The following is a 26,644-nucleotide window of genomic DNA, read 5'->3' on the forward strand; positions in this document are numbered from 1 at the left end:
AAAACGGTACCATGGGCGGTGTGCTGTATTTGTTGCTCGAGTTGGCATGCCACATCAGAGTTGTTTGTATCCAGAATCTGAAGGTTGCGTTCGTAGGGAATGCGGACCGGAAACGCCGCAGACGTAGGACGAAACCACGTTGAGCCAAAAGACCAGAAGCGACCGTAACGACCAGGTTCGAGACCAAGCGTATGCCAAGCATTCGAAACCAAAATATCGACTGAGTGCGTTTACAAGAGCATGGGTGGCCAGTCCAGCTTTCGCCAAAGTTGACTGAAGTCGACGGAACCAAACGGAGATGGTCGAGGGCGTGGGCTTAGGAAACAAAAGGAAAATCAAAAAAGAAGAGTGTAGCATACATGTAGTATAGGAATAATCCTACACCGTATCGGTTGTTGACTGTGCGACTATTCGCGGAGGCGTACGGGCAACCGTACTCGGCGACCGGAACATGAGACGGCAGTCTCGTTCGCGTCGCGTGAGCCTGCAATCTCATCCGAAGTCATGGACGGCGTGGTCTGCTGATCTGGACGTGAGACTTTCGTTTCGTCCGTAGACGGTGCAGCTGACGCGTGCTGTTGACTGGGACATAAGAATGAGGTTTCAGGAGTATCTAGCATGGGACCTGAAGATGGCTTGAGGATCACGCTGGTAGGTTCGACAGGTCTAGCATTGAATCTCAGGTTATCGGATAGAGCACTGTCATCGACGTGTGCTGGTTTGGGACGATCAATGCTGACGATCTCGACGCGGCCGTGTAAACCAACCTTGAAGGTCTTTTCGTGACGAGCGATCACGTGAAAAGGGCCTTCGTAAGGTTGTTGCGAAGGTTTGCGTACCGAATCTACTCGTATGAAAACATGTGAACAGGTAGATAACTCTCGAGGGAGAGCGACCTGCCGATGTTGTATTCGAGTTGACACCGGAGACAGCGTTAGCATAAATGCAGACAGTCGTTGGACGTAGTCTGATTTACCGAAATCAGGTCTGCCCTGCGGTGTGAAGAATTCCCCGGGCAGACGCAATGTCGTGCCGTATACAAGTTTAGCGGCGGAACATTGGATATCTGCCTTCAAGCTCGTTTTGATGCCTAAGAGAACGAGCGGTAAGGTTTCGTACCAGTTGTCGTTTTCGTGTGCTCGAAGAGCACTTTTAAGTTGACGGTGAAACCTTTCAACTAAACCATTTGAAGCTGGATGGTAGGCAGTAATGGTTCAAATGGTTGTGGACGGAATAGAAGAAGCTTTCGCTTAACAGGCTTCCGTGTCTAGTAGCAGGGGATCACCAAATCCTCCAGGCAGGAACCTAGGAATGTTAACAATAAAACAGGAAAAGAAATCGGTAAATCTTAGTGTGATGCTGTCCTTGGTCCTTAAGAATAGGTCAAGTTGCCTCTTGAAGGACTCCTGAGAAGTCGCTTGGACTAGCTCGGCCGGCAGCGAATTCCAGCAGTTGACAACTCTTAAGGAGTAGAAGTTGTGTCTACATTCCGTCTTGCTATGTTGTGTTTCCAGTTTCTGGGTGTAACCCCTTAGATTATTATTCGAACTAAGCTTAAGTAGGTGTTTAAGAGGATGTCCAGAAGTGTTAAGAATACTATAAGCCATTAATAAATCACCTCTAAGACGCCTTTACTCTAATGGGTAAAGGTCTAGTGAATGGAGGCGTTCTTCGTAAGGTTTAGATTTGAGTCCTCGAACTGATTTCGTGGCTCGCCGTTGGATACGCTCCAAAGTGACCTTGTCCTTTTGGAGTGAGGGGGGAGTACTATGTTTCCGTACTCTAAATGGGGACGGATGAAACTATTGAAGATTGTATGGAAAGTTCGTCCGTCAAACTGTCCGAAAATGCGCTTCAACGTTACCAGTGCAAGGTTTGCTCGGAAAGCATTTTTGTCACAGTTAGCGGAAAACTTCAAATCATGGGGCCTCAGGACTCCTAAATCTTTTTCGACTTGAAATACTACTAGAGAGGAGTTTCCTAAGTTGTAACTGTAGTCTGCGACATATCGTAGATGGACTACTTTACACTTTGAAGTGTTAAAGGTAAGTCCGTTATCGTCTGCCCAACTTTGAAGTCGAGTCAGATCCTCCTGAAGTGCCTGTATATCGTCTTGGTTGCGTATTTCTCTCCAAAGTTTCACGTCGTCGGCAAAAAGTAATAAGTCTGACGTTACCTGTTGAGGAAGATCATTTATGTAGATCAAGAAGAGAAGAGGCCCTAATACTGAGCCCTGGGGGACCCCACTAGGACATTCCATAGCCTGAGATGAAGTGAAATTAACCCTGACCTTAAAGTGTCGATTTTTTAGGCATGAAGTAAGCCAATCGATTAGAGGTGGTTTGATACCTAGTCCTTTGAGCTTATTGATAAGACACAAGTGGTTAACCTTATCAAAAGCTTTTGAGAAATCAAGGTAAATGATATCAACCTTTCCCTTGCGATCGAGGATGCTTGTCCATCTGTCCACCGCAGTCAGCAGGTTGGTTATACAAGAGTAACGCTTCCTGAAAACATGCTGTTGGGGTGAGAAGAAATTTAAGGACAGTAGGTAGTCGTTTAAACCATCGCACATCAGGGACTCCATGAGTTTTGAAGGTAATGACAGAAGAGCCACCGGCCGATAACTTGAAGGTTCATTGCGTCGACCACCTTTGAAAATTGGTGTGATGTGAGCCAACTTCCAATTTTCCGGTAATTTGCCTCGGCTTAGCGAGTGTGAAAACATCACGCTAAGCGGCGTTGCCAGGATTGAGGCTGCCTCCCTCAGTATGGCAGGATGAACCATATCCGGGCCAGGAGAAGTATCTAGTCTTAAGTGCTGCAATTTACGGAACACGAAGTCAGCGCTTAGGTTCACTTGGGAGAGTCTTGTGGAATTACATATGAAACTGTCGTCAGTAAAGTTAATGTCAGCCGGTTGAAATGCTTGAGAGTAATGTGCCGCCAGAAGGTTAGCGGCGTCCCCATCGTTGTTGGTCGGGCCGTTAAGACCTAGCAGTTGAGAAACTCCTGTTTTGGCTTGACGAAGAGAGGCTGCATAACGGAATAGGCTTCTAGGGTTAGAGGCAAATTCGTCCATAAGCTTTGTCTGGTACTGAAGCCTGTCTTCTCTTATAGCCTTCGTGCATATGTTCCTGATATGTTTATATTGTCTATACGCTCCGTCGTTATTAGTTCGTTTGTATTCCGCCCAACAGTGCCTTTTGCGGCTTAGCAGGCGAAGGGTACGGTTCTTGATTACTGTAGGTGGCTTGCAGCTTTTGGGAACCGTTTGAGGAACTGAATGGTTTGTAGCACATAAGAGCGTGTGCAGTAAGAAGTCCCAATGACCGTCCACATCGAGTTGAGGGTGAATATCCCAAACCACCTGTTGCAGATAGTCATGTAGAGCTGGCACATTCAGCCGTTTAAAATTCCAACGCAAATTATTGTTGGGATACCTTAGCTTAGTTTTGATGACAAAACTGAAGGCTATGACGGCATGATCGCTCTTTCCCAGAGGAGCCAGGATTGAGAGGTTGTCAACTAGGAATTCTTCGTTTGTGAATACACGGTCTAAGTGCGATGGCATCTGACTGTTTCCCCAACGAGTTGCCGACCTCACATTTTCGTATAATCCCACGTCATCGATGAGGTTGAAGAACCGAGCTTCAATTGAGTTGTCGCCTCCAGTGTATGTGTGTTCCGCGAAGTTGACTCTAGGGAGATCAAAGTCCCCTAGAATCAAGATGTGTGTGAAACCGAGACGGGTAGAGCGGTATAGTCCTTCCAGCATACGACTATCGCACTCGATGTCGGCAGTTGGCTTCTTGTAAATGACTCCGACTAGACACCTCGAAGTACTTGACAATCTAACAGAGCACCATATGGATTCCTCAGGATTGTTAAACTCGAGGTTGTGAACTTGGTGCACCTCCAAGCAAGAGCTTATGTATATGGCTACTTCACCCCCAATTCCTGTTTTCCTGTCGTTGCGGAACAAAGTCATCCCAGGTAATGCTAACTCTTGGTCCAAGAACTGAGGAGATATCCAGGTTTCAGATATTCCTATCAGACGGGCCTTATTAGCGTTACTAAGTTCACGTAATTCATCCAGTTTGTTCGGTAGACTCGCGGCGTTCATATATAAGCAGTTTATGCTTTCAATTTGGAAGGCGTGAGCTTCGTCCTGTTTTTCTGTATGAGCCTTATGTGAATGGACAGGTAGCCCACCTATATGAGGTTTGCCGAGGTGGTAGGCCCTGTCCTTAACACGTTTTTTTTATCATTTAGACAGTCCACAAGTGGAATGGTCAACTCCAACTTGCCTTTGTGCTTGGTCCTAGCCTCATATGGCCTATCCGGGTGCATGTGGATTCCAGGTGGCAATCGACGTCTGTTGGCACGAAATGCTTCCAGAACTGCAGCTGCCATGTAGTACGTATGCGTTCCGTACCAAGCAGCCGAGTAAGTGAGGAGAATAATGCGGACTCAAATTGTTGTCCTCGGTCAGTCGTGACAGTCGAGCGACAACCATATAGAGCTATCCATCGTTCTACGAAGCGGTGAGCAACTGATGGGTATAGCTTCGGGTCATCTGGTGAAACGGTCGATGCACGTGAGTATGTGATCATACCCATGCGATTGTGGCAGTGGTCCTACAATGTCTATATGAACTTGATCGAAGCGAGCAGTAGGCGCAGCGAACGTGCCGATGGGGGCAGCTACGTGCCTGTGCACTTTTGATCGTTGACATTGTAGGCATTGCTTTACCCACATACGGACGTCTATATTCATGGACGGACAGACGTATCGTGCAGTGATGAGACGTAATGTAGCTGTGATTCCTGGATGCGACAATCCATGCAGGGCATCGAAGACGAGACGAAGGTAAGTGGGGGGTACGATGGGTCGGGGAAGACCGGTAGAAGTATCGCATAGGATGGTGCCAGAAGTCGTAGTTAGAGGTACTTCCTGATACTGAAGGGACGTAGAGTGTGGTGCTTTTGTACAACTGGGATCGCTTACCTGGGCAGCGGCCATAGCAGGAAGATCGAGCACCGGCAGAGTAACTGCATTCGTTTGGATTCGTGATAGGGCATCGGCAACTCAGTTCGAGTTGCCTTTGATGTGACGGTCTGTCGTGAACTGGGAGATATAGTCCAAATGTCTGCACTCTCGTGGTGAATAGCGGTCAGGCTTGGTATGCAAAGCATATGTTAAGGGCTTATGGTCGGTGAATAAGATGAATTGACGTCCTTCTACTGCGTGCCGGAAATGTTTGACGGCGCAGTAGGCTGCTAGCAGCTCGCGACCAAAAGCGCTATATCTCGTCTCCGTGGGAGTAAGGCGTCGTGAGAAAAAACTCGAGGGGTTGCCAACTACCGGAGATGTTTTGTTGCATGACTGCTCCTATAGCAACATCGGATGCATCAACCGCTATACTAAGCGTGGCTGATGGATCATGATGGGTGAGAAGAGTGGCTTGCGCAAGGGCCGTTTTGATCTCTGTGAATGCAGTACGTGCAGAATCGTTCATTTTTAATCTGCGTGGGTTGCCGCGAAGTAAGTCGTTTAGTGGTCGTAACCGTTCTGCTGCATGTGGGATGAAACGACAGTAGAAGTTAGCCAAACCGAGAAAAGCCTTCAGTACCTTGAATGAGGACGGCACGTTGTACTACTTTATTGCCTGAACTTTGTCCTCGCAAAGTAGAATACCCTCTTGCTTGATAACATGACCCAGAAATATTATTTCTCGTTTACCCGACTCGCACTTGTCTGGGTTAACTACTATCCCATTATCCGAAAGGCTTTGAAGTAATAGCGTAAGATGTTGATAATGTTCATCTTCGTTTGATGATGCGATTAGCGGGTCATCAATATAGACGTGAACAAAATCGAGGTCTCGTACAATGCTATCGATAAACCTTTGAAAAGTTTGAGCAGCATTCCGTAATCCAAATGGCATTCGTAGGAACTCAAACAAACCGAAAGGAGTCGTGATAGCAGTTTTTCGATATTTCCAAGAGCGACTGGGATCTGATGATATGCACGTACCAGACCGATCTTAGAAAAGGTAGCCGTGCCCCTGAGCGATGCCGCGATGTCGTGTATGTGGGGGATGGGGTGGTTATCAAAGCGCGTAACTATGTTTAGAGCTCGGTAGTCGCCGCATGGTCTCCAACTAACCCCTCCTTTTTAGCGCACCATGTGAAGAGGAGAGGCCCATGGACTGTGAGAGGGACGAATAATACCAGTAGCTAGTAAATGGTCACGTTTAGCGAAAGCTAATTTGTCCGGTGCCAGTCGGCGAGGTCATGCCGTGACTGGTGGTCCGCGGGTGACTATGTGGTGTACCACACGATTGGTCACCGATAGAATCTCCTCGAGTGGTTTAGTGAGTACGGGGAATTTCCCGAATAAAGCGTGGAATTTATCGTCACGCGAGTAAGAAGTGCCGAGGATTGGGTACGCGTTCATGGGAGTCTATTATATTAATACTATTCTTATCGTTATCCGTCATGTCGAGTGTATTAAATATTATAAAAATAATATAAAAATATACGACAGACGTGGATAGATAAACTATAGACTCACCGAATTGGCTTCTTTGCAAGATTTGACGAGAGGTTGGGGCGTGTTCCAAAATACGGGCTCACCAGTTGTAGCGTGGCGTCGAATCGTGATTGACTACGAACACCGCTACCAAAAAACACGTGCCAAAATATCCATAAAATCCCCTGGAAGCCAAATATCAGAAGGCAGTTAATGGACCAAGTCGAGATATATTTGCTGGCGATCTCGTGGTATCGAAAGGATACCGAGATCGTGTCAGGAATGGTACAGGTGGAAGCAGGAGAAAAGAGTACTTGCGTACAGCACCAAAAACCGCGGAACAATGATGGAAGGTAATGTAAGCACAAAATGGCTATAATTAGCACAGTTAAACAAAAGCACATTGAAACAAGCACTGGTACAGTTGGTTATAATAATAATTGTTTTTATTAAACCAGTCGTGTTCTCGTGATAAAAGTGAGTCACTACACGGCTGTCGAGTACCAGTGAATGTCTTCTACTTTTAACAGTGATTTTTCACAACCACAATGAAGAACAGAGTAAACTTCTGGACAGTAGTATCGTCCTTTGGTTGCCAGACAGACATCTCGCCGACACCACTAGTAATGTGAACTGGAAAAGCTAGTTCAGGCTTATAATCCCATGTCAAGATTTCTTCAGACATCAACGCATCAAGTATGACGTGGATTTCGAGATATGTGATGTAGTTCACTCGCCTAACTGCTTCATTCGCTGTTATTTTTCGGACGTTGATGTGGACCAGCTCTCAAGAAATACTTTACATATGCAAAGGGAAGCACGTTCCAGACATGGATTCATTGTTGCTCAGGATGTTCGGAAGACTCCGAATTCTCTCAGAGTCTCCGTCAAACAGGACTATATCATCAACGTATTTTAAGTCAACAGTGGATCTTCTGGTACAACATCAAGTCCAGGTAAGTCCGGTGATGGAATCGTTATCCTTCGAACAATGTCTATGGCAAAGTTGAACGAAAATACTGAAAAGGGAGAGCCTCGATAAGCACCAGTTGGTACTATCACTCCTGATGACAATTCATCTAGAACTATTAATTGAACAGTAGTATTCGAGTACAGAACCAGCACAAAGTTGATTCGCTTCCTCGGTACGTCTTTCAATGACAAACACAACCGTAAAACTTATAGATGAATAGGGTGAAATACTATCACAGTCGAGTGTCGATAGGGAGTTTTATTTTCTAGGCCGTAATGAAAGATGGATGTTTGGTTAGTGAGCATCTCGTGTTCTTCATACAAGCTATCATTTACATAATGGCGACTGAGTATTTAAAGTATTTCACAGGATTGGGTGTTTGTGTTGACTGTCGGAATTCCCATATCTGTCCAAGGCATTCTCCCATATTTGCCAACAAACCAGCATGTAAATACATAAGAATAGGCGCAAATGTCCTCCACTGAATACAAAAAAGCCATTAATCATGTTCTAAACAATTATCAGTAATTATACACGACGCAGAAAAGCTGCATCGTTTTCACTGGGTCAGTTGACTGGCATAAGAAGGTTATGAACAACCTAATCAATGAGTTTAAATCTCCAATTATGACAAACTAAGTATAGGTTCAAGTTAAATATAATTTCACAGGAACAAATTGCTAAGTAACGTAAGAAGAGAAAACAACGTTGTATAGCACTTCAATCTTTGAATAGTCAAAATCAAATCAAGATGTAAGAAAGCTATTTTTTACTTAAAACATTACATTACATTGGCTTTAATATGAATTATGGTTCTTATAAGCTTATTTACAAGAGGCTTTGAATATTTTATTCATGAATTATATCACTGAAAGTTTTATTTATGTAAACTATTTACCATTGAATAAACCTTTAATTATAATTTTTATTGAAATTACTACAATTCAATGTCTTATGATAGAATCAATATCATTGTCTACATAGAAAAGTAACAAAAATTCTGACTATTTGACAAGTAATTTAATATATTTACGTAATCAATCATATTCATGGCATCAGACGTATTGTCATTTCTAGAAAGATAAAACTAAAGAAATAATGTTATTACAACATCAATAGATGATTCAGTATAATGAAATGTTCTTTGAAATAATACTTCACGTAATATTCTAGTATATGCGTTTTAAATTAAATAATTACAATTAGTGAATTTTATTGATAATTAACATATAAGATAAGAAATTATTAAAACATATCTCCAATATAATTGACAATATCATCTGATTTTGTCACTTCTCCTGCTTCACCTTCTTTTACATTATGAAGATTGTTTAATTCAGCAGCTTTTAATTTGGAATTTTGTTTCTTCATCACGAATGGTAATAATCTATTTATAAAAGAATGTAACAAAGGTATTGGTATATTTGACAGAAATGGATGATAGTTGGCCAATGTAACTAGTTAACTGAAGTTGAAAGTGAGAACTAATGAATACCAACTGTATAATCTAAAAGTAACTCACTTGTTGCTAGTGTTTGAGTCAGTGGTTCCAGTTCCTGGAGGGTTGATCGATGCACTCGGTTGAATGGTTCCAAACTAGCATAAATGTTCATTGATCACTGGTTACCGATAGGTGTCTTACTAATTTCATTCCATTATGTGAACCATCTTCAAAGATTATATTTTGCTAACTACTAATGAACACAATCCAATTAAGTGAAGAGCAACCTAAGTGGTTGATAAACGTAGTGTTTGATGTAGGTCTATAAGTGATAGCAGATAACTTGGTGGGTCACATGCAAATATATACGTCATTTAGTCTTAAAGTGTACATCGTCTAACTATATGTGCCAGGTTAATTTATGTTTATTGTTGGACGTTTTCTTTTTAGACTAGCTTAGCTACTACCAGTCGTGGTTTTGTCAAGTCTGAGTAGATTGTCAATGTTACTACAACTTTACACAAATTATTTAATAATTACGTAGTACAAAGTTCCTTCCATTAAAAACTTTATGTGACATTTAAGCATCTATCGATAAAGATGGAAACTTCATACAACCAGATCCCTTGGTCAATTTAAACATAGCAAGAACAACAAAGTTTACAGAATAAAATGAGTTCATTCTATTCCACAGTTTTTCATCAGTCGCATACAACCTCAAATTACAATCACGAATATAAATTCTGTAAACATTGTTGTCCTTGCTCTGTTTCAAGATTGAACCATTTCCAAAAATCTTACATTATTTTATTAACTGCTAGGACTACTGAAAGATGTGGTTGTTTTATCTGGTTGTTGGGCTAGTTAACGTGAATTATTTTAATCAGTCTTGGGTTCACAATCTGTATGGAGTTTCTAGTATTCTCTTCTTATGCTTTTCCAACATCTTAATTCTTTGGAAGCATTTATGTCAGATGGTTTACCGATGAATAGTTCCATCTAGAGATTATTTTATATCGGCTACTGAAAACAAGCCACCACACGTTAGCCATTTCTCATCTCATATGATAAATTGCGTATCATCTAGCCATTGAGTTTAAATCTAGTTGTCTCTATTTTCAAGTTTTAAATGATGGTACGAAAACTGATTTTCCCAAATGAATGTATGTGCATTAATAAACGGTTTATTTTGTATTCAACGATAAGCATACCCTATACGTTCTACACACCAGACGTTTATACTTTGGGAATATTTTAATCTCGTTCGTTTATATTATCATTGGCAAAAATTGTTTACTCATCAACTGTGTGTGTTTCTCACACCGATTTTTATTTTATACAGGGAAATTCACATTAATTTTAAGCTACTTACAAGTCAATAATGAGTGTTATTGCCATTATTATGACAACAACGATGAATACTGTTCCTGGAAATATCAGTACTGTTCCAGCATATATTGCAGGAAGTGCTGTTAAACTGATGAGTAAACCGATTCGAGAGACAAATGCGGCAATCGATTGCATAATGCCTGAAATGTAAAATAAGCGATTATATTTTATTATATAATAAATTATATTCAACAGCTTAATGAAAGAATATCTGTGCACCTAGTTATCTTTCATAACTTCTGTATATAATGAACAATTGTTTATGAGTATCTGTCATATTCTGTCTTCGTATTTTAAGTTTGGAATCAATGATCAAATTTGGTTCATATTGCATAAGTAAAAATTTACTGTGTGGAAGAACTTCTGATGTTTAATTTCACTTCACTTAAATCAATCCCAATTATTAACTTCCTACTTGAACTATGTAAATAAATTAAAACAGTTGAACTAAATTATTTACCTTGTATACTTGAATGGACACTAATGGAAAGCATTGTTCGAATTATTGGAACAAGGAAGCTTTTCATCAATCTGGGAATGGAAGCTAAAATTTGAAAAATATTGATCTTTAATAATAGTTTATACATTATAAGGAGTATATTTTACGTGAAAAACTGACGTCCATCAGACTTGAATCTGAACATTAAAATAATAGTATGATAATCCAGGGGTCTTGAGGTTAAACACTTGACCATTCACATGAAGGACTTTACATATCTATTTAGAAGTGATGCGAATATACATAGCTGAGGTTCCCCATAATTGGACGAAGCAGACCTCTTGTGATGATTATTGGTTTCAATAGTTGTTTAACCAAGATAAATCTCTGCGATTAACAGAAATATTCAACTCGCATTTATTGGCAATGTTCTCAGACCTATTTTTTAATGCCTACTGACAATATATGATAAATGTTTATTTCGACTGACAGTGTGAATAGTGTTAACAACAGAGTCATGTAAAAGACCGATCGATGAGTCGATTCGACCCACAGTTATCCGATCTGTGTCAGCAAATCAGTAGAATTGGCAATCAAGAGTTTTGTGTTGGTTGAGTATAGAGCATGAAACAGTAACGTTTTGGGTGTTGTAATGAACTGAATTTCGATTTGACTACTGTGTGAGAGTTCCTAAATCTTACCTGATCAAACTAGAGAGACGACAATACTGCTCATGAAACTGGATTGCCAAAGATCTGAAATAAATATTGACAACTCATTTGTACTTATTCATTGTCAGATTGGTTCGAAGAAGAGCATATAACAGTTTTTGCTTGAGCAATCGAAGTTGAACATAAAGATAATTAAAGTTTGATCAAGATGATCAGTGATATTCTGATCTCCGAAAAGTTTGAAATCTCTACATCTCGTGCAGACTGTCTTCGTGAGTACACTATGGGTAATTCTCGAAAACGTTGGATGGTTGAGTGTTTTCAGTGATTTTGTGCCTTGTTATAACCATTGTTAGAAACTGTTATGACAGTCAACTTATTTTTGAGAACCATCTTAGCAAAAATGACATATTCCTAATTTAAATAAAGGATCCAAACATCTTGGAGCAATTCACCTGAATTTGTGTATGCTTATTATATAGGCTAAATCTGGAAATCGTTACGATAATTATTTTGTCTACATTTATATTGGTGTGACGTTCATTAATCAGAGGAGAGCATGATTTAGACTAGAAATGATGGTGGATGATTCTGTTACATTGTAATGTTTTATATAATTTCTGATATTTCTTCTAATGCTACCTAGACAAACAGCAGACCAATTAACAACTATTATCAGTCACCTGAAACCGATGTGTAGTTTTATGGTTTATTCGGAATTGTATGTGCATGCTAATGAGACCATACTTGAAATCTAATATGATTCAAGGGTGATATGGTCACTTATGAACTCCATTGTTTATAATGAGAGTGATAAACGAAATATGGATTTTGTTAACTTGGTAAATAATATTTCGACTAACCAAATTTATATTAATCAGCCGAATTTATAGTGAAGACGGATATATATTATCATGTATTGGTATGAACAGATAAACTGTGAGAGAAATGAATAGATGAAGAATGGGTTTCGAGTATTTTCTAACTCCTTAAATAACGTAATCTATCAAGTTTTTACAAAGTTGTGAATTTATCATGATTAATGGACGAAGTCTCGTACCAGTCTTTCAAGTCGACTTATTAGATGGTTGTAAATTCGTCTTAGTATTTATCTTTTTTCAAGGATATGAACGACCTGTACAAGGAATTTGTGAAGAAGTATTGCACTCCCAGTCTCACGTTTAAATCCATAAATAGCACATCAGTTTAATGTTCTTCAAACACAACTGACAGAATTAGTTTGTGACTGAGTTTGGAATGTAAGAACAGTAGATACATAAATTAATATGACTTAGTTTTAAATATATCCAATTCATTGGTAAAACAAAAACAGCTCTCAGCATTTAAGTCATGTGTTTAATTGAGTTCGAGTGATTGATATATATATTTATTGATGATAAAATTCAAAGCATGAAACATTTACCGATATAAATTAAAATATTCGCAGTTGGTAGTTGAAATCGATAAGCTACTCCGACTACTGAACGATTCACCATTAACATTATAACTGATGCAGCAAAAACTGTAATAAGTAAATGCATTTGACGTGTATAATGATTTCGATCACTGTTGTTTGTGGTATTTTGTTCTGTGAGAGCTTTGGCCTTTCGCTTTTCGTCAAATTTGATAATTAGGATAGTACAGATAATTGAGATGAAAGCTGATATCACATCAGTTACGCCACTACAGAGTATTCAAGAAATGAAAAAGTGGAGATGTGAAGATGAAATTATTATTTCGAGGTAAGTCTGATGCTTCAGCTACTCACTCACTTATAATGTGATGTTTCTGTTTATGACACTGAATGATGAGTGTTTCAATCCAATGGAAACCATCATTTCGCTGAAGAATCCAGGTACGCCTAACATATAAATATCTTGTCTATCGGTGCTTTTGATACATGTGTGATTGCACCAGAGCATATGACAGTGACATATGGATTGGTGAGAGCCTGAATGAAGTTTAGTTCAACTGGAAATTAGTACAATGATCAATCATACTATTTCAGAGTATAAGCTAAAGCTAGAGAGTGGTTGTCTAGTAATTGAATAGTTTGACATTCAACTAGTCGGTAAGAGGATGGAATTCGATTACACATGATCACGTTTAGAGGAACGTATAGAACGAGCTGTTCTTATATACCAACTATGACCTAATGCAAGGAACATAATCGTGCACATGTTGATGAGTTGAAACGTTGTTCAATGGACGTATTATTAATTAGAAAGGAAGAGATAAACATTTCAGAGATGTTTTTCATAATTCGTACTATACCAAACAAAATTTTTCGAAATTAACATTGTGATGCTTTAGGAATGTCAGGAAAGGGGCATCAGAACAGTATGAATTGTTGAATCATCGAAGCACGTTATATCAGTTAACTGGAAATTCGTGCACTAAATCCAGGGTTAGAGAATAAGGGTTATCTAATTTGCTTTAATGTTTGATTAATTCTAATCATGTGAGATGCAGATGACTTCATTTTTATGTGATTAACTAAACATTGAAATCAGTGAATCCAAACAAAACATCTTACATTTGTTCTGGAATCCATTTATTACTCCCTTGAAATGTGAATTGTCAAGTTTAAATAGATGCATACTATTTATGCAAGTGCTCTTGTGTTAAGCTACACACATGTTTCGTTGGAAGCTGTGTAATTTGAAGCGATTTCGAATAAGGTGGCAAAGCTAAACAAACAGTGTCAGATACTTAATAAGTTCCGTTACTCTCGTCAAGCCTAAATCAATTTGGTGTGCATGAGAGAATAAAACACCTAGTTTATTCTCACAACAATAGAAATCTCATGCAATTTTTCTTTCTGTCTAGCTACTTGTTGCGAATTTGTGTATCATTTTAGTATATGCAGGTTTGTTATAATAATGCTTAGTGAAACTAAATTGATTTGTAAGTTTGAGACAAATGCAAGTGCATCAATCGATATGACAGAATATATTGAGGTTATTGTCCACTGCTGAAAAGCAATTGACTGAGTAAATAATTTGCATATTTGACTGAGAAGTGTTTGCTTTAAGAGGAACTGTTGTAAAATTGCAGAAACCAAATATATCACCTGGTTTGAATTCGAGTGAAATACTTACGAATATAGTCCAACGGTTTCTGGACTCCACAAGAATGGAGGTCCCATTAAATAAACAGCAACATACTGTAAGTCCGCTAAAGCTGACACTGAACCAAGTAGAACCATTGACAGAATCATAATCACCACAGGATCTAAATTTTTCAGACGCTGAAAAGTAAACAAATTATGGACTAGTTAAGACGGATTGTTCTCATGCACGTTTGACACGAAACCTTGACCAGTTATGAAATTTGTTGCGTAAATCTCTATCAGTCATGCAGAAAGACCTACACATTAATGATTACGCAGTGACATTCGTTTATTCTTCACCCAAGTTTATAAATGTAGAAAATCGCATGAGATCACGTTTGGATTAGTTAGTGATTTAGGTGAGTTTAATACATATTGCATGTATGATATAGAATGAGTAGAAACGTTTTTGGATTTCATAAGTAATTGATTATTGATTGCATAATGTTCATACGCAGATAAGTGAGAAAGTCATTTTAAATTGATTTCTGATGGAAATGTCACTAGTTGTTTATGTTCAGAATAGACATGACTTTTCTTTTGAAATCTATTGACCTTTATCAAATGATCATGATGTAGATGTTAACTTATCTGGTTTTTGTTTACATGCTTCGAATGATTTTGTTGATTCAGTAATTTATTGATGAACAGATTAAGATGAAGGGTCACTAAAGTCCCGATTTATTATGCATGGTAATCATGGTATTCAGTTTTGCACGATATGACATGAGTGACACAGAAACATTTGAAAATAGTTTTCAGAAGTAATTACGATGGTTATTATGATTGCGATTTCTGATACAGTTGTTGTCATTCTACGGCTTACACCGTGAGATAATGTGCTGATTCATCTATCCAGTCAGTTGTCTTGTAAATATGAAATGATCCTTCCTCGAATATATCACGAATCGATTAGTGACGTATGAAAAATTATTTAACACTTGTCGCTGATAAAGGAAATGGAGGTAAATGAACAATGGAATGGTCTACCGTTCTAGTATGTGACTTCACAGAGGTGGATGCACGCAACCACACTGGAGGTGAAAACATGTAACTTCAATTCCGAGTTTGTTTGCTATGTTTTCAATGCGTTGAGTTTGGTTCGAGTAAGTCACATTTTCTACTGCATTCAGGTTGTGATATAACTCAAGTAGAGTCACTTGTTCCATTTAGTGAGTGATGGTGAGTATCGTTTGTTGGTTCGATTGAAATGAAGATGGAACTGTTGGTCATTATCGCCTAGTTTGAAACTCTCCATTACTCTACATTTATCAGACCACGGTGTATTCAGTTGTTACCTTGAATTTATTTTGAACCATTGACGAGACTTCATTTTTATTGACATATCGCAAGCACTATTCAATAAAATACCTAATGTTGTCACAAGTGTAGTAATATCCTAATGAAATACATTGTTGGAATGCTCATAATATTGTGTATGGATAGCTTGCTAACCCATATGATCAGTAATATATTACGTTACCATTCCTGAATGGCCATACATTTTATCTTTAGAACACCATAGAAATATTATTGTAATGATACTCTAACAAAAGACAAGAAACATAATAGCTGAGAAAATAAATGTCAATCGACTAACTTGAAATGCATCTGTCACTCTACTTGTTAACGTCCTTTCGAATTCCATTGGTATACTTCGAGTATCTTCATTTGGATCATCATTGTTTACTTCATCAAAAGGCTCTTCGTCTCGTACAACAGTTGGTTTGCTTTTGTTTTTATTCGTTTCGGGTAAACAGAATACTAAAATTAAGCTTGGAACAAGTAAACCTAATGATGTGAACATGGCTACTTGAAATCCATAGTGATAGATTAATGCTCCTAATAAGGGAAATAAAAAGAAACACTTTATTTCTAGCGACCTATGTTTAAAATTCAGAATTACTTATACATAAACTGTGTACTGTTTTTGATCTAATTTAGTTACCTTGAAAGTTAATCGATTTCTGTCGAATGAAACTGAACGCGCAATAATTGAATTTATGCATATTTAAATGAAAAATGATTTCCACTAGAGACAATATTAGTAATTTCGTTTATGAACTGGTGAACAGAATGTCAAGTGCTTGAATCATCTTCTTATATGAATCTAATTGAAAAGACTTTGGCGTGTTTTTACTAGGAAATTCTTTATTGTATGGGAATGAAATCAAATGAAATCCGTTCAGTTAGTGTTCAGAACAGAGGATGGATTACACCAGAAATAATGTCCGAGATATTGTCAGTGTCTACAAAGTATCTCATTGAAATGATGTCGAAAATCTATAATTCAGCTAAATGTTAATGTCTGTATTGCATTCACATATTCATAAAGTAAGTGTTGATAATTTTGTCTAGAATGATATTTAAATTTTCGTAATGAAATCATTGAGATCAGATGACATAATGCAGCCAAGATACTTAAACGTTTTGCTAAAATTTAATTTACCTTAATTGATATATAAACTTTTTTTTAAAATATCAGTATAAAATGTTTAAAACTTATTTCTCAATTAACCTCCAATCGGTGATCCTGCTGATACGCATAATGCAGCTATTCCATCAAAAATTGTAAATAATATCCACATTTGTTTATCAGAGGACTTAACATTCTTTTTATCTGTTTTTTCCATTGAATATTTCATGGATAGATGACAAACGTCTACTTGGATTGTGGCAACCTGAGCAAAGAGTGATAAGAGACCACCACCGAAAATTGCTTCCAAAAGTCCAGGGAGTAAAATCAGCCACATATTCAGCTTCAACAACACAATAAGACCTGAATCAATAAGTAATTGAAAACTTGAATTACTTCAATGTAATTGAATGTAGATTTAGGTTGTTTACAATACAATTGATTCGAAACAAGACTAATTTCAGTGTATTTTAAACTCTATAACGATGTTACATCAAATGTATAGTCTGAAGTGGATTTTATGTCATAGTTTTGTATTAGTGTGGTGTGTGCTATTGATGTCGACAGATATAAGTAGTATGCATCACAAACCGGAAGTGAAATGCCTGGTGGCAGAAGTTTAAGAAGACCGAAGAGAAGATAACTAGAACAGAGAGGAATTGGTGTGAAAACGAAGAGACAATCAATTCTGAGACAAGTGACATATTGTGCAAAAGAAGTACCGATTGTATGGTCCTTAGATTTTGCCAAGATATTCTGTTATGTTGCTCAGAATTACGTTTGGTTTTCCTCATCTGTGTTCTTGTTCACAACATTAGTTTCTCGCTTACATAATACAGAAATCCAAGGGTCACTATACGTTTCATGATAAAGCACTGTGAATTGGTAAAAAAGTATTGCGTTGCATTCAACTCAGTCAGTCAGCTACAACGTAGGACCAGGCACATATATGCATTCAACTGATCGCAATGATAGTGACAAGTATTTCATATGACAATTAACAAGTATTATCATACAAATATGTTGATGAAGTATTTTGATGAGTTGCTTGTTCTCCTCCACGAGGGGTAACAAGCGTATGTTGACAAAATGAATGCAACTATTGTTTGTAAAATGAAACATATCAACCTTATTTCAAGATTTCCAAGTACCTAAAAATAGAATTAAATTAGAAACAACATTGTTATTGGGAAAAGGAAGAATTAACATAATTCGTTTGATGAATTTAAGGTGTATGTTTGAAAGGGGAGAGTACATTGTGATTGCATAAACATAACACAATGTAATATTGAACACTCTATAAACATGCTTATGTTTCTTTTAATTTAACAAATAGACCTTATGTACAAAACAAATACCCTCTTTATTACAACTCAGAATGGATTTTACAATAGGATTATTCAAAACAAACTTTGTCTAGCACTGCAAAACAATTGTGATTTCAGACCTTGGTAATTTGAGTATGTGTAAACTATATTAAACAAAATTGAGATTGATTTGTCACATTACCTCAGACCAAACCAAATAAGAGACGTTAAACTTAACATTCTGTAGGATTTTTTTCTATTTAAATACTCTGATGTAAAGCATATAATAACGTACTATAAAAGGTGTATACTACTTACCAGTTACACCAACATGCAAGACCTCACCGACTAATAAAATTCCAAACGCTGCTCGACGACCGTATCGATCAGACAAATAACCCACTAATAAAGTGGTAATCAATCCAATTGTTATACGAACTGAGTTTGAAGCCGCTTCAAGAGTTGCAGCTTTTTTCTGAGCCAACTTGAGTTTATGTTTATCCACATCTGATCTGTATTGAAACGCATCGATTGATATAAGTGAAATAGTTTTCAATAGAACCTAATCTTATCATTAGAGCATACTTAAATTTAATACACAGTTGTGCTGATTGAATTACAGTATTAGCAGACAAGTGTTGGCAAATTTTCAATCCGAATTACTGTTTGTGAATGTACTTTAATGGGGTACAATAAAGAGATAGGTTATTGGGAAATACTAAAGATAATTTGTATGTAACCCGATGGTATCACTTAGGACAATAAGATTGATTAATTTGCATTGAGCGTTTCGACGAGATTAAAAGAATGAATACTTTAGCTTAATGATACTTATCAGAACATGTGTTGTGATTACACTATATTGTGTTTTATTAGAGGCCCTATATCTGACTCCAGGTAGATCGTATGAATGATTGTTCTTGAAATGTACATGTCACTAATCCTCGTACATAATCATCGACTCAAATTGCATTGGTGAACAACGGAATTAAATAAGTCGAATACAATAAGGGGTTTTTGAATATGTACATTTCATACAATCGTTGACCGGGAAGTGAGGTAAAACACAATGACGCGTGATGGAGAAGGAGAGTGAGCCAACTCAATTTGACCAAGCATGAGTCAATATTTATAGCCCCCAAATGCTTCAGTATGGTCGAGAGCAGGGTGAGCCCACCCTCCTTCTCGAAATGCTCTCACACGGCCACGCGTATAAAGCTTCTGCCAGGGAGGTCCTGCTCACTGCCTTCTCGTGGCGTGGGTGTTGTTTACGAAAATGAGAGGACGAAAAGCGAATGTCCGGCGCCTTAACCGGATTCCAAACCAATGGTGCACATGGGCTCTAGTATCCTCAGGAACAAATGGCGTATGAACCAATTCTTGATTACCGGCCACCACGATGCTCCCCTGCCTTGTGGGTCAGACCTTAGGTCAAAGGCTCGGCCCACTAAGAAAACCACCTGCTTCGGTCTGGGCACTCGGGCAGTATCACAGCCCACACACAAACAGAATGAAATGACGATACTTGCGGAAAATACTATTCTTACTTCCATTAACAGTAAAACGATTCATATTATTATTATTACTGTTATTTAATATGTCACTTATTCACTCTCTTTTATTCCCTTATTTTATTTATCCTTATTTTTCGACTTATACAGCAGCTCACTTATGGTGAAAATTCGGTTCTATCTAAACGTTCTCGAGTCAGTGACTGGTTGAAAATTGAATGCTACCACCAAATACGAATACTGAAGCAGTTTTTCTGAAACTATTACAAATTCGCTTTCCATTAGTCGCTTCAAAAAGCTTGTTTTATGTGCGTTTATCAGGGGACCTTGTGGTATCTTCGTCTCGTCTTGCTGGCGTTGATGTCGCACTAAGCGCTAGAGCCGAGGCAGCACTAACCGGTTGGATCCCCATTAACAGTCAGTTATGTGCTGTTAGATTACAAAGTTCCATCAAAGTGAGAAGGAATCGGCGTGAGAAACGATGTCTTTTACCATCTCCGCTTATGCCCCAACAGATTGCAGCCCGGATGCAATCAAGAATGAATTCTACCACCAGTCAACTGTTCTCCTCCAGAAAGTGCGTTCGACAGATATTGTAGTACTAGTCGGAGATTTGAATGCTCAGGTCAGGCGTCTAGGCACAGAAGAGAATCGTTTAGGTGGCCGATGGGGACTTGTCGGTCAAAAGACAGATAACGGGGACCGTCTACTGCAACTGTGCACAGATCACAACCTGTTCCTGGTGAGCAATAACTTCCGGCACAGTCATCGCCGATGTGCCACCTGGCGTCCTCCCTCTGCATCTCAAGCCTGGACTCAGATTGATCACATCGCGATCAGCTACCGTTGGCGTGGTTGTGTACAAGACTTCCACTTTTTTGGGAGTATATATCTGGACTCTGACCATGCCTCGGTCTACGCCAGTCTTACCTTACTTTTAAGTGGACAACGAAGTGACCGCCACCAACGGATTGATGTTAGCAAGCTGGTTGCAACTTCTGTTGCAAGTAAGTATCGAACCGAGCTAGCTTCTAGGCTAGCTACCATTCCACCGAAAAGTATAGATGAGCATTGCTTGCAATTGCATGACGCCATGAAAATGGCGGGTACAGTCAGTTGTGGGTTCGCGAAACGTCCCGCTTATAAGCACTGGGTTTCTGCAGGTTCCTTACAACTCATTGAAGTCCGTCGGTCTACTCCGGGTGACTGTGAGTTTGACCACAAACGAAGGATGTTATGTAATGAAATCGGGCAAAGCTTGCGTAAGGACCGAGAAGCCTGGTGGTCGGAGCGTGCTAATGAGTTGGAAGCAGCAGCTGCATCTGGTAATTACCGGAAGCTCTTCCAACTCATCCGAGCCACTGACAGCAAGAAGTCTGGTGTGAGCGAAACGATTTGTGAGGGTGACGGGATGCCAATCACTAACATCCATCGACGTCTTGGACGATAGGCCGAATTCTTCGAAGGGCAGTTCAACTGGCCTGCTGCTCCGGAAACATCGGTCAGACTGTCCTGCCCTCCATGGTCGGTGACGACTGATCCACCAAATGAGGCGGAAGTCCGCAAGGAACTCCAACTCTTGAAGCGTTACAAATCACCTGGACCAGATGACTTACCTCCGGCTCTTTTTAAAGATGGTGGTGACTTTCTGACTAAGGAACTGACAACGTTGTTTACAAAAGTCTGGGAACTAGAGAGTGTACCAACGTCATGGAATGAGTCGATAGTTGTCCCTATCTTTAAAAAGGGTTCACGTCGTTCCTGTAACAATTATCGGGGGATAAGTCTACTTCCGATTGTGTCCAAGCTATTGGCTTCCGTCATACTTCGTAGGTTGTTCAAAACCCGAGAAAGATTGACTCACGAGGAGCAGGCTGGTTTTCGTTCTGGTAGAGGATGTATTGATCATATCTTCACCCTCCGCCAAGTGTTAGAACACCGTCATACTTATCAAAGGCCAACAATCGTAGTGTTTCTTGACATCAGGGCTGCCTTCGGTTCGTTGGATAGGATTGTTCTCTGGGATTGTCTATTGAAGAAGGGTGTGCCTGAGAAGTTTATTAACATCCTAAAAGCCCTATATACAAACACCTCAGGCAGAGTGAGGGCATACAACCTCCTCTCCATTGTTCCATTCGAGCAATGGGGTTAGGCAGGGTTGCCCAATCTCACCATTTCTCTTCAACTTTGCCATCGATGACATTCTGGAAACAGCTCTGATGGATGTAAGTAATGGTGGTGTGGATCTGTTGCCTGGAGAAGGACTTCTCGACCTTGAGTATGCTGATGATATTGTCTTACTGTGCGATAATGCCCAAGACATGCAATCCGCACTTAATCAGTTGGCAATCAGTGTTCGTAGGTATGGTATGTGATTTGCACCTTCCAAGTGCAAAGTACTTCTACAAGACTGGCAGGATTCTAATCCTGTACTCACCCTGGATGGTGAGCAGATAGAAGTAGTCGAGAAGTTCGTGTATCTAGGTAGCTGCATAAGTGCTGGTGGGGGTGTGAGTGATGAGATCAATGCACGTATAGTGAAAGCCAGAGCGGCTTATGCTAATCTGGGCCACCTTTGGTGCCTTCGTGATGTTAGTCTGGCTGTGAAAGGTCAGATCTACGACGCGTCGATGAGAGCAGTTTTGCTCTATGCTTGTGAAACCTGGCCTCTCCGAGTTGAGGATGTTAGACGACTCTCTGTGTTTGATTATCGTTGTCTCCGAAGGACTGCTGACATCCAGTGGCAATACCATGTCAGTAATGCAGAGGTTCGGCATCGTGTGTTCGGGCACAGAGATGATAATCCAATTGGTGTCACCATCTTGAAACACCGACTTCGGTGGCTTGGACATGTTCTCCGAATGTCGTCCCAGAGAACTCCACGTCGTGCATTATTTGTCGACTCTGCGACTGGTTGGAAAAAGCGGAGAGGTGGTCAGTGTATGACATGGTGTTGTGGTATGAAAGAAGGCTGCAAAGGGCTGGCTTGTGTTGGTCCTTCACGACTCCCTGGCTTGGTCCGAGAGATGGTGCAACACCGTGGCTAGAGACGTTATCAGATATGGCTCAGAATAGAAGCCGGTGGCGATCCTGCTGTAACCTTCTTTTACTTCATAAAAAGTGGTTGTATCTTCCTTAACTGAAAGAATTCTTTTGGTCGTACCTTTCCGTTTCTCTCATTATTATTATTAATACACTACCTTACACTAATCTGTGGTCGTTAATGTTCTTTTTTTCTCTTATACGCTCCTTACCTTCTTTTTTTCTCTTCCCATTGTCAATGTTTTGTGTGGCGCATATATATTTAGTGCCCCCTTGTACCAATATTTATGTGTTCAAATTAATAAATAATAAATAGTCAGACAAAAATAAGTTACCGACAAGTGATGAGTAAGATAAGAAATACATACAAATGCGCTTTGATAAAAAACAGTCGAGGTTGATAAGTGAATAATTAACAAGGTCAAAATGTGATTCAAGAAGAATGAATAAATCAACCTGTTCCTAAGCTAGAATAAGCTATCTGGGCCCAGCTCCTACATTTTGACTAAATGGTATTCTTTATGTATAGAAAATAGAAACAGTAATAAGTGTGCAACACAGAATCTAGCTTTATTATGACGCTTGCGACATAAATATACATGAGGAACCTAACAATTCTGCAAGTAACTAACATGTGTGACTCAGAGACACTCTAATACAGCATTTAGTATCAATTTCATTACAGTATTCAAGAATTCACAGTAGTAATAAAGTTTATCACAGTAATTTGTTCTATATTAACTAACAGACAGTGTTGAACTGGTTACAATTTAGAGATTGGTGGTTCAAAGCATCAAACTTCCTGTACATGCTCACGATAATTGTTGTATCTTTCAGTAACTTCGTTACACCTAAAGTATATCTCAACATCATCCAATCGTTAACCAGCCCCAATAAATTCCTAATCATTTCAAGCCTAAATCTCATTACTTGCTAGGTTAGTTAATTGGAACATCTCAACTCAATGAGTAATTATGAATTGCGTCAACATTAGTCAATAATATGGTGCATTTCTAACAGAATGTCAACTCACATATTTTTATATCGTTGTCTTTCCTTCTTTGTGTAGTAGGGAAGACCTTGTTCAGTGACAGCGCTGAAAATGTAAAAGAAGATTAAGTTGTTATATAATATACCACTCCTTCTAATGATTGTTGAAAATTCTAGTTCATTCAAATTCCATGAATGATGTGTGTCATTCATGTTATTTTATGATATTTCCAACTGGAGTGCATTTAACAAAATATTACGTGAAGAAAATAGGTGTTCCATGGCCGTAAGTTTTGAAATTTATCAAGTGAATTGTCTTAATTGCTGCCCAATCGGGTTTTATTACTGGCTGACAAATATCGGAGCAGAACGCGGGATTATGATACAATTAAATCTCATGCCATGCTTTTCAGTAAAATTGGTAAATTATGAAACAACACTACATACCTAGAAAAACACCGTGTTGATTGGATGACGTAACAAACACGTTACATTGTTTTCTATGCATACCGACTTATGAGATATGACTTAATAATCTCATCGGTTTTCACCAAAATTTAATTGTTTCTGGTTAGACACATAACTTCAGCTACAATGCAGTCGAGATTTATTTTGATAAGACCACGTAATAAAGCATCCTAAAGCCAATATAATCTTTATAATGAAGACAAATATTAAATTGGTGAATAACTAATGAGTGAAAGCTGATAAAAAATTGTCATGGTCGTTTATTTGTAATGAAATATTATTGGTAGAATAATTTCTTTCAGAAAACGGTGCTGGCAACTTTAAATCCACTTCAAATCATATAAACTAGCATTAAATAATCATCTAACCTTCTTAAAGAACTGTTGTACTGGTGGATTCTGTTAACTTGATGAGCAAGTTTTCGACTGTTGAAATGAAAAAGTGATGACCAGTGAATGATCATCAGTGATATGTGTTGTGGCTGACTTATGACTGGCTATGAGATTGCATTACTGACTTAAACCTCCCAACTGGTTTGAAATCAAGGAAAAAATCATTAACCAGAAGAACAGTTTTCTTATGCGATGAAATGACATGATTATATGCAAGATATTACCACAAAATAGCATGATAGAATGTAATAGACGGTTAGATGCTGTTACGTCGTAGGTCACTCGCTCGTCAACTGAATACGATTTGATTGTTAGACTTGATCATAGAATGACATATCAAGTACATTCTAGTACGTGCTAATGAACTATGTGAAAATCTACGTCACTCAATATAGGTGTTGTAAAAACAATAACATTCAGAACTATAATAATGATTATACTTACCTATAAAACACATATTGATCAGAGATAAACAGATTTAACTCAACAGCAAGATATAAAGTCACTGTTATGATTACAAGTAGACCAATTACCCTAATTTTCAGTGACTTATGCTTGGAGTCAGTCATGATCACAATTAAACAGTTGCGTGAGTTTGTTAGAATTTGGCTATTGAAATTGTTCTGGTAGTTTTCATATATTCACTTGAATAGGCTTTCCTATTTCATGTGCTTGAGTAAACTACATAAAAATATGTTTTTTTTAAACAACTTTATCCTAAAGTAGTTCACTGTGTATTCTTTATATTTTGATTAGCAGCTGATGAAGATGGATGTTTTTAAAAACACAATCTTTATTGGCTATGCAAAATGAAATTGAAAACATTGAGTAGTAAATCAAATCAAATAGCCAATCATTTATTCACGTGTGATATGCGTGATCACGTTACATACTCTGAGACATTGACAACATGTTTTATGAATAAACTGAATGAACTCTATTTAGTAGGTCATTTTAACTATGTAGTTACAATCTTATTGCGTAAAACCTGGATATAAATAAATGGAAAATTAGTTTCTGACATGTTTGGTGATGAGAAGAGCGGAATAGAGATGAAGTGATGAAAAGTTATGAAAGCCACCTTTTGGAATATTAGTTCAGTCATTTCATAATCTCTAATTACCAACATAATTGGGTATAGAAGGTTTCTTTATATTCGTCTTTTTCTTCTGTTGTCAACCAAAAACTATTGTCGTTACAGATCCATAGTAAGCGAATAGTATGTTAATTTGCACTCAATGTCCGTTTGTCGCGCATTAGTATTCTCAACATTATAAAAAATGACCTAGTTCATTTAAGTTATTAATCACTTCCGAGACAAATCTCCCTGCATGTTTCACTACAGAAACTTTGGCAGACCAAGTTTACGACACCTGACGCACCAACATTTGTTTGTAAAGAAATTAGAATGATTTATTCTTCCACAATTAGCCATTATCTTGAATACAGCTGAATTTTCAAGGAAAATTCATTCCATAGCACAAGGAATGTGGATGAACATGTAGATTTCTTCAACTTTTAAATATGATAGAATTATACAGTTATCAAAGACATAATACTCCTGAATAAACTCCCGTTGTCTTCACTCATATTTCAGTGTTAATGATGGAGGTGACATGACAAAATAAACAAACTATTTGTATAAAAGCATCACGAAGTGATTGCTTTCAATAACATAGATTGCATCTCGATGAGATATAGTCTCAATTTGTAAGCGACAATAAAGTATAGTTAGTATTTCAAAGTCATCTATAAGGTAATTTATTAAACAGCAATAAACACATGCTACTTGTGATTTCATAACACATTATAACAAGCCCTAAAAACTCATAGGATCTTTCACAATAGGTTATGTTCCCATCTGGAGATCAACAATCGCTGTATTGCTTTGATTTGTTAGCACATTTTGGAATAATTATTAGTAAAAGCATTATTATGAAGACAGAAAACTTTTGG

The 26,644-nt window shown here is 38.4% G+C and overlaps 1 protein-coding gene across 1 annotated transcript; it reads right to left on the reverse strand.

Annotated features, from left to right (window-relative positions):
* Window positions 1-8,409: 8,409 nt before the first annotated feature.
* On the reverse strand, window positions 8,410-26,444 carry MS3_00003700 (uncharacterized protein). Its single transcript, XM_051211559.1, has 10 exons — window positions 25,133-26,444; window positions 23,872-23,934; window positions 18,604-18,797; window positions 17,081-17,341; window positions 16,163-16,404; window positions 14,552-14,700; window positions 12,874-13,133; window positions 10,801-10,884; window positions 10,324-10,480; window positions 8,410-8,897 (listed from the first exon to the last, which is right to left on the reverse strand). The coding sequence occupies exons 1-10, from the start codon at window positions 25,255-25,257 to the stop codon at window positions 8,756-8,758; spliced, it is 1,677 nt and encodes a 558-aa protein (XP_051071630.1). The 5' UTR covers window positions 25,258-26,444; the 3' UTR covers window positions 8,410-8,755.
* Between the last annotated feature and the right edge of the window lie 200 nt (window positions 26,445-26,644).

The sequence above is a fragment of the Schistosoma haematobium genome, chromosome ZW, assembly GCF_000699445.3.
Source record: "Schistosoma haematobium chromosome ZW, whole genome shotgun sequence".
Lineage (NCBI taxonomy): Eukaryota > Metazoa > Platyhelminthes > Trematoda > Strigeidida > Schistosomatidae > Schistosoma > Schistosoma haematobium.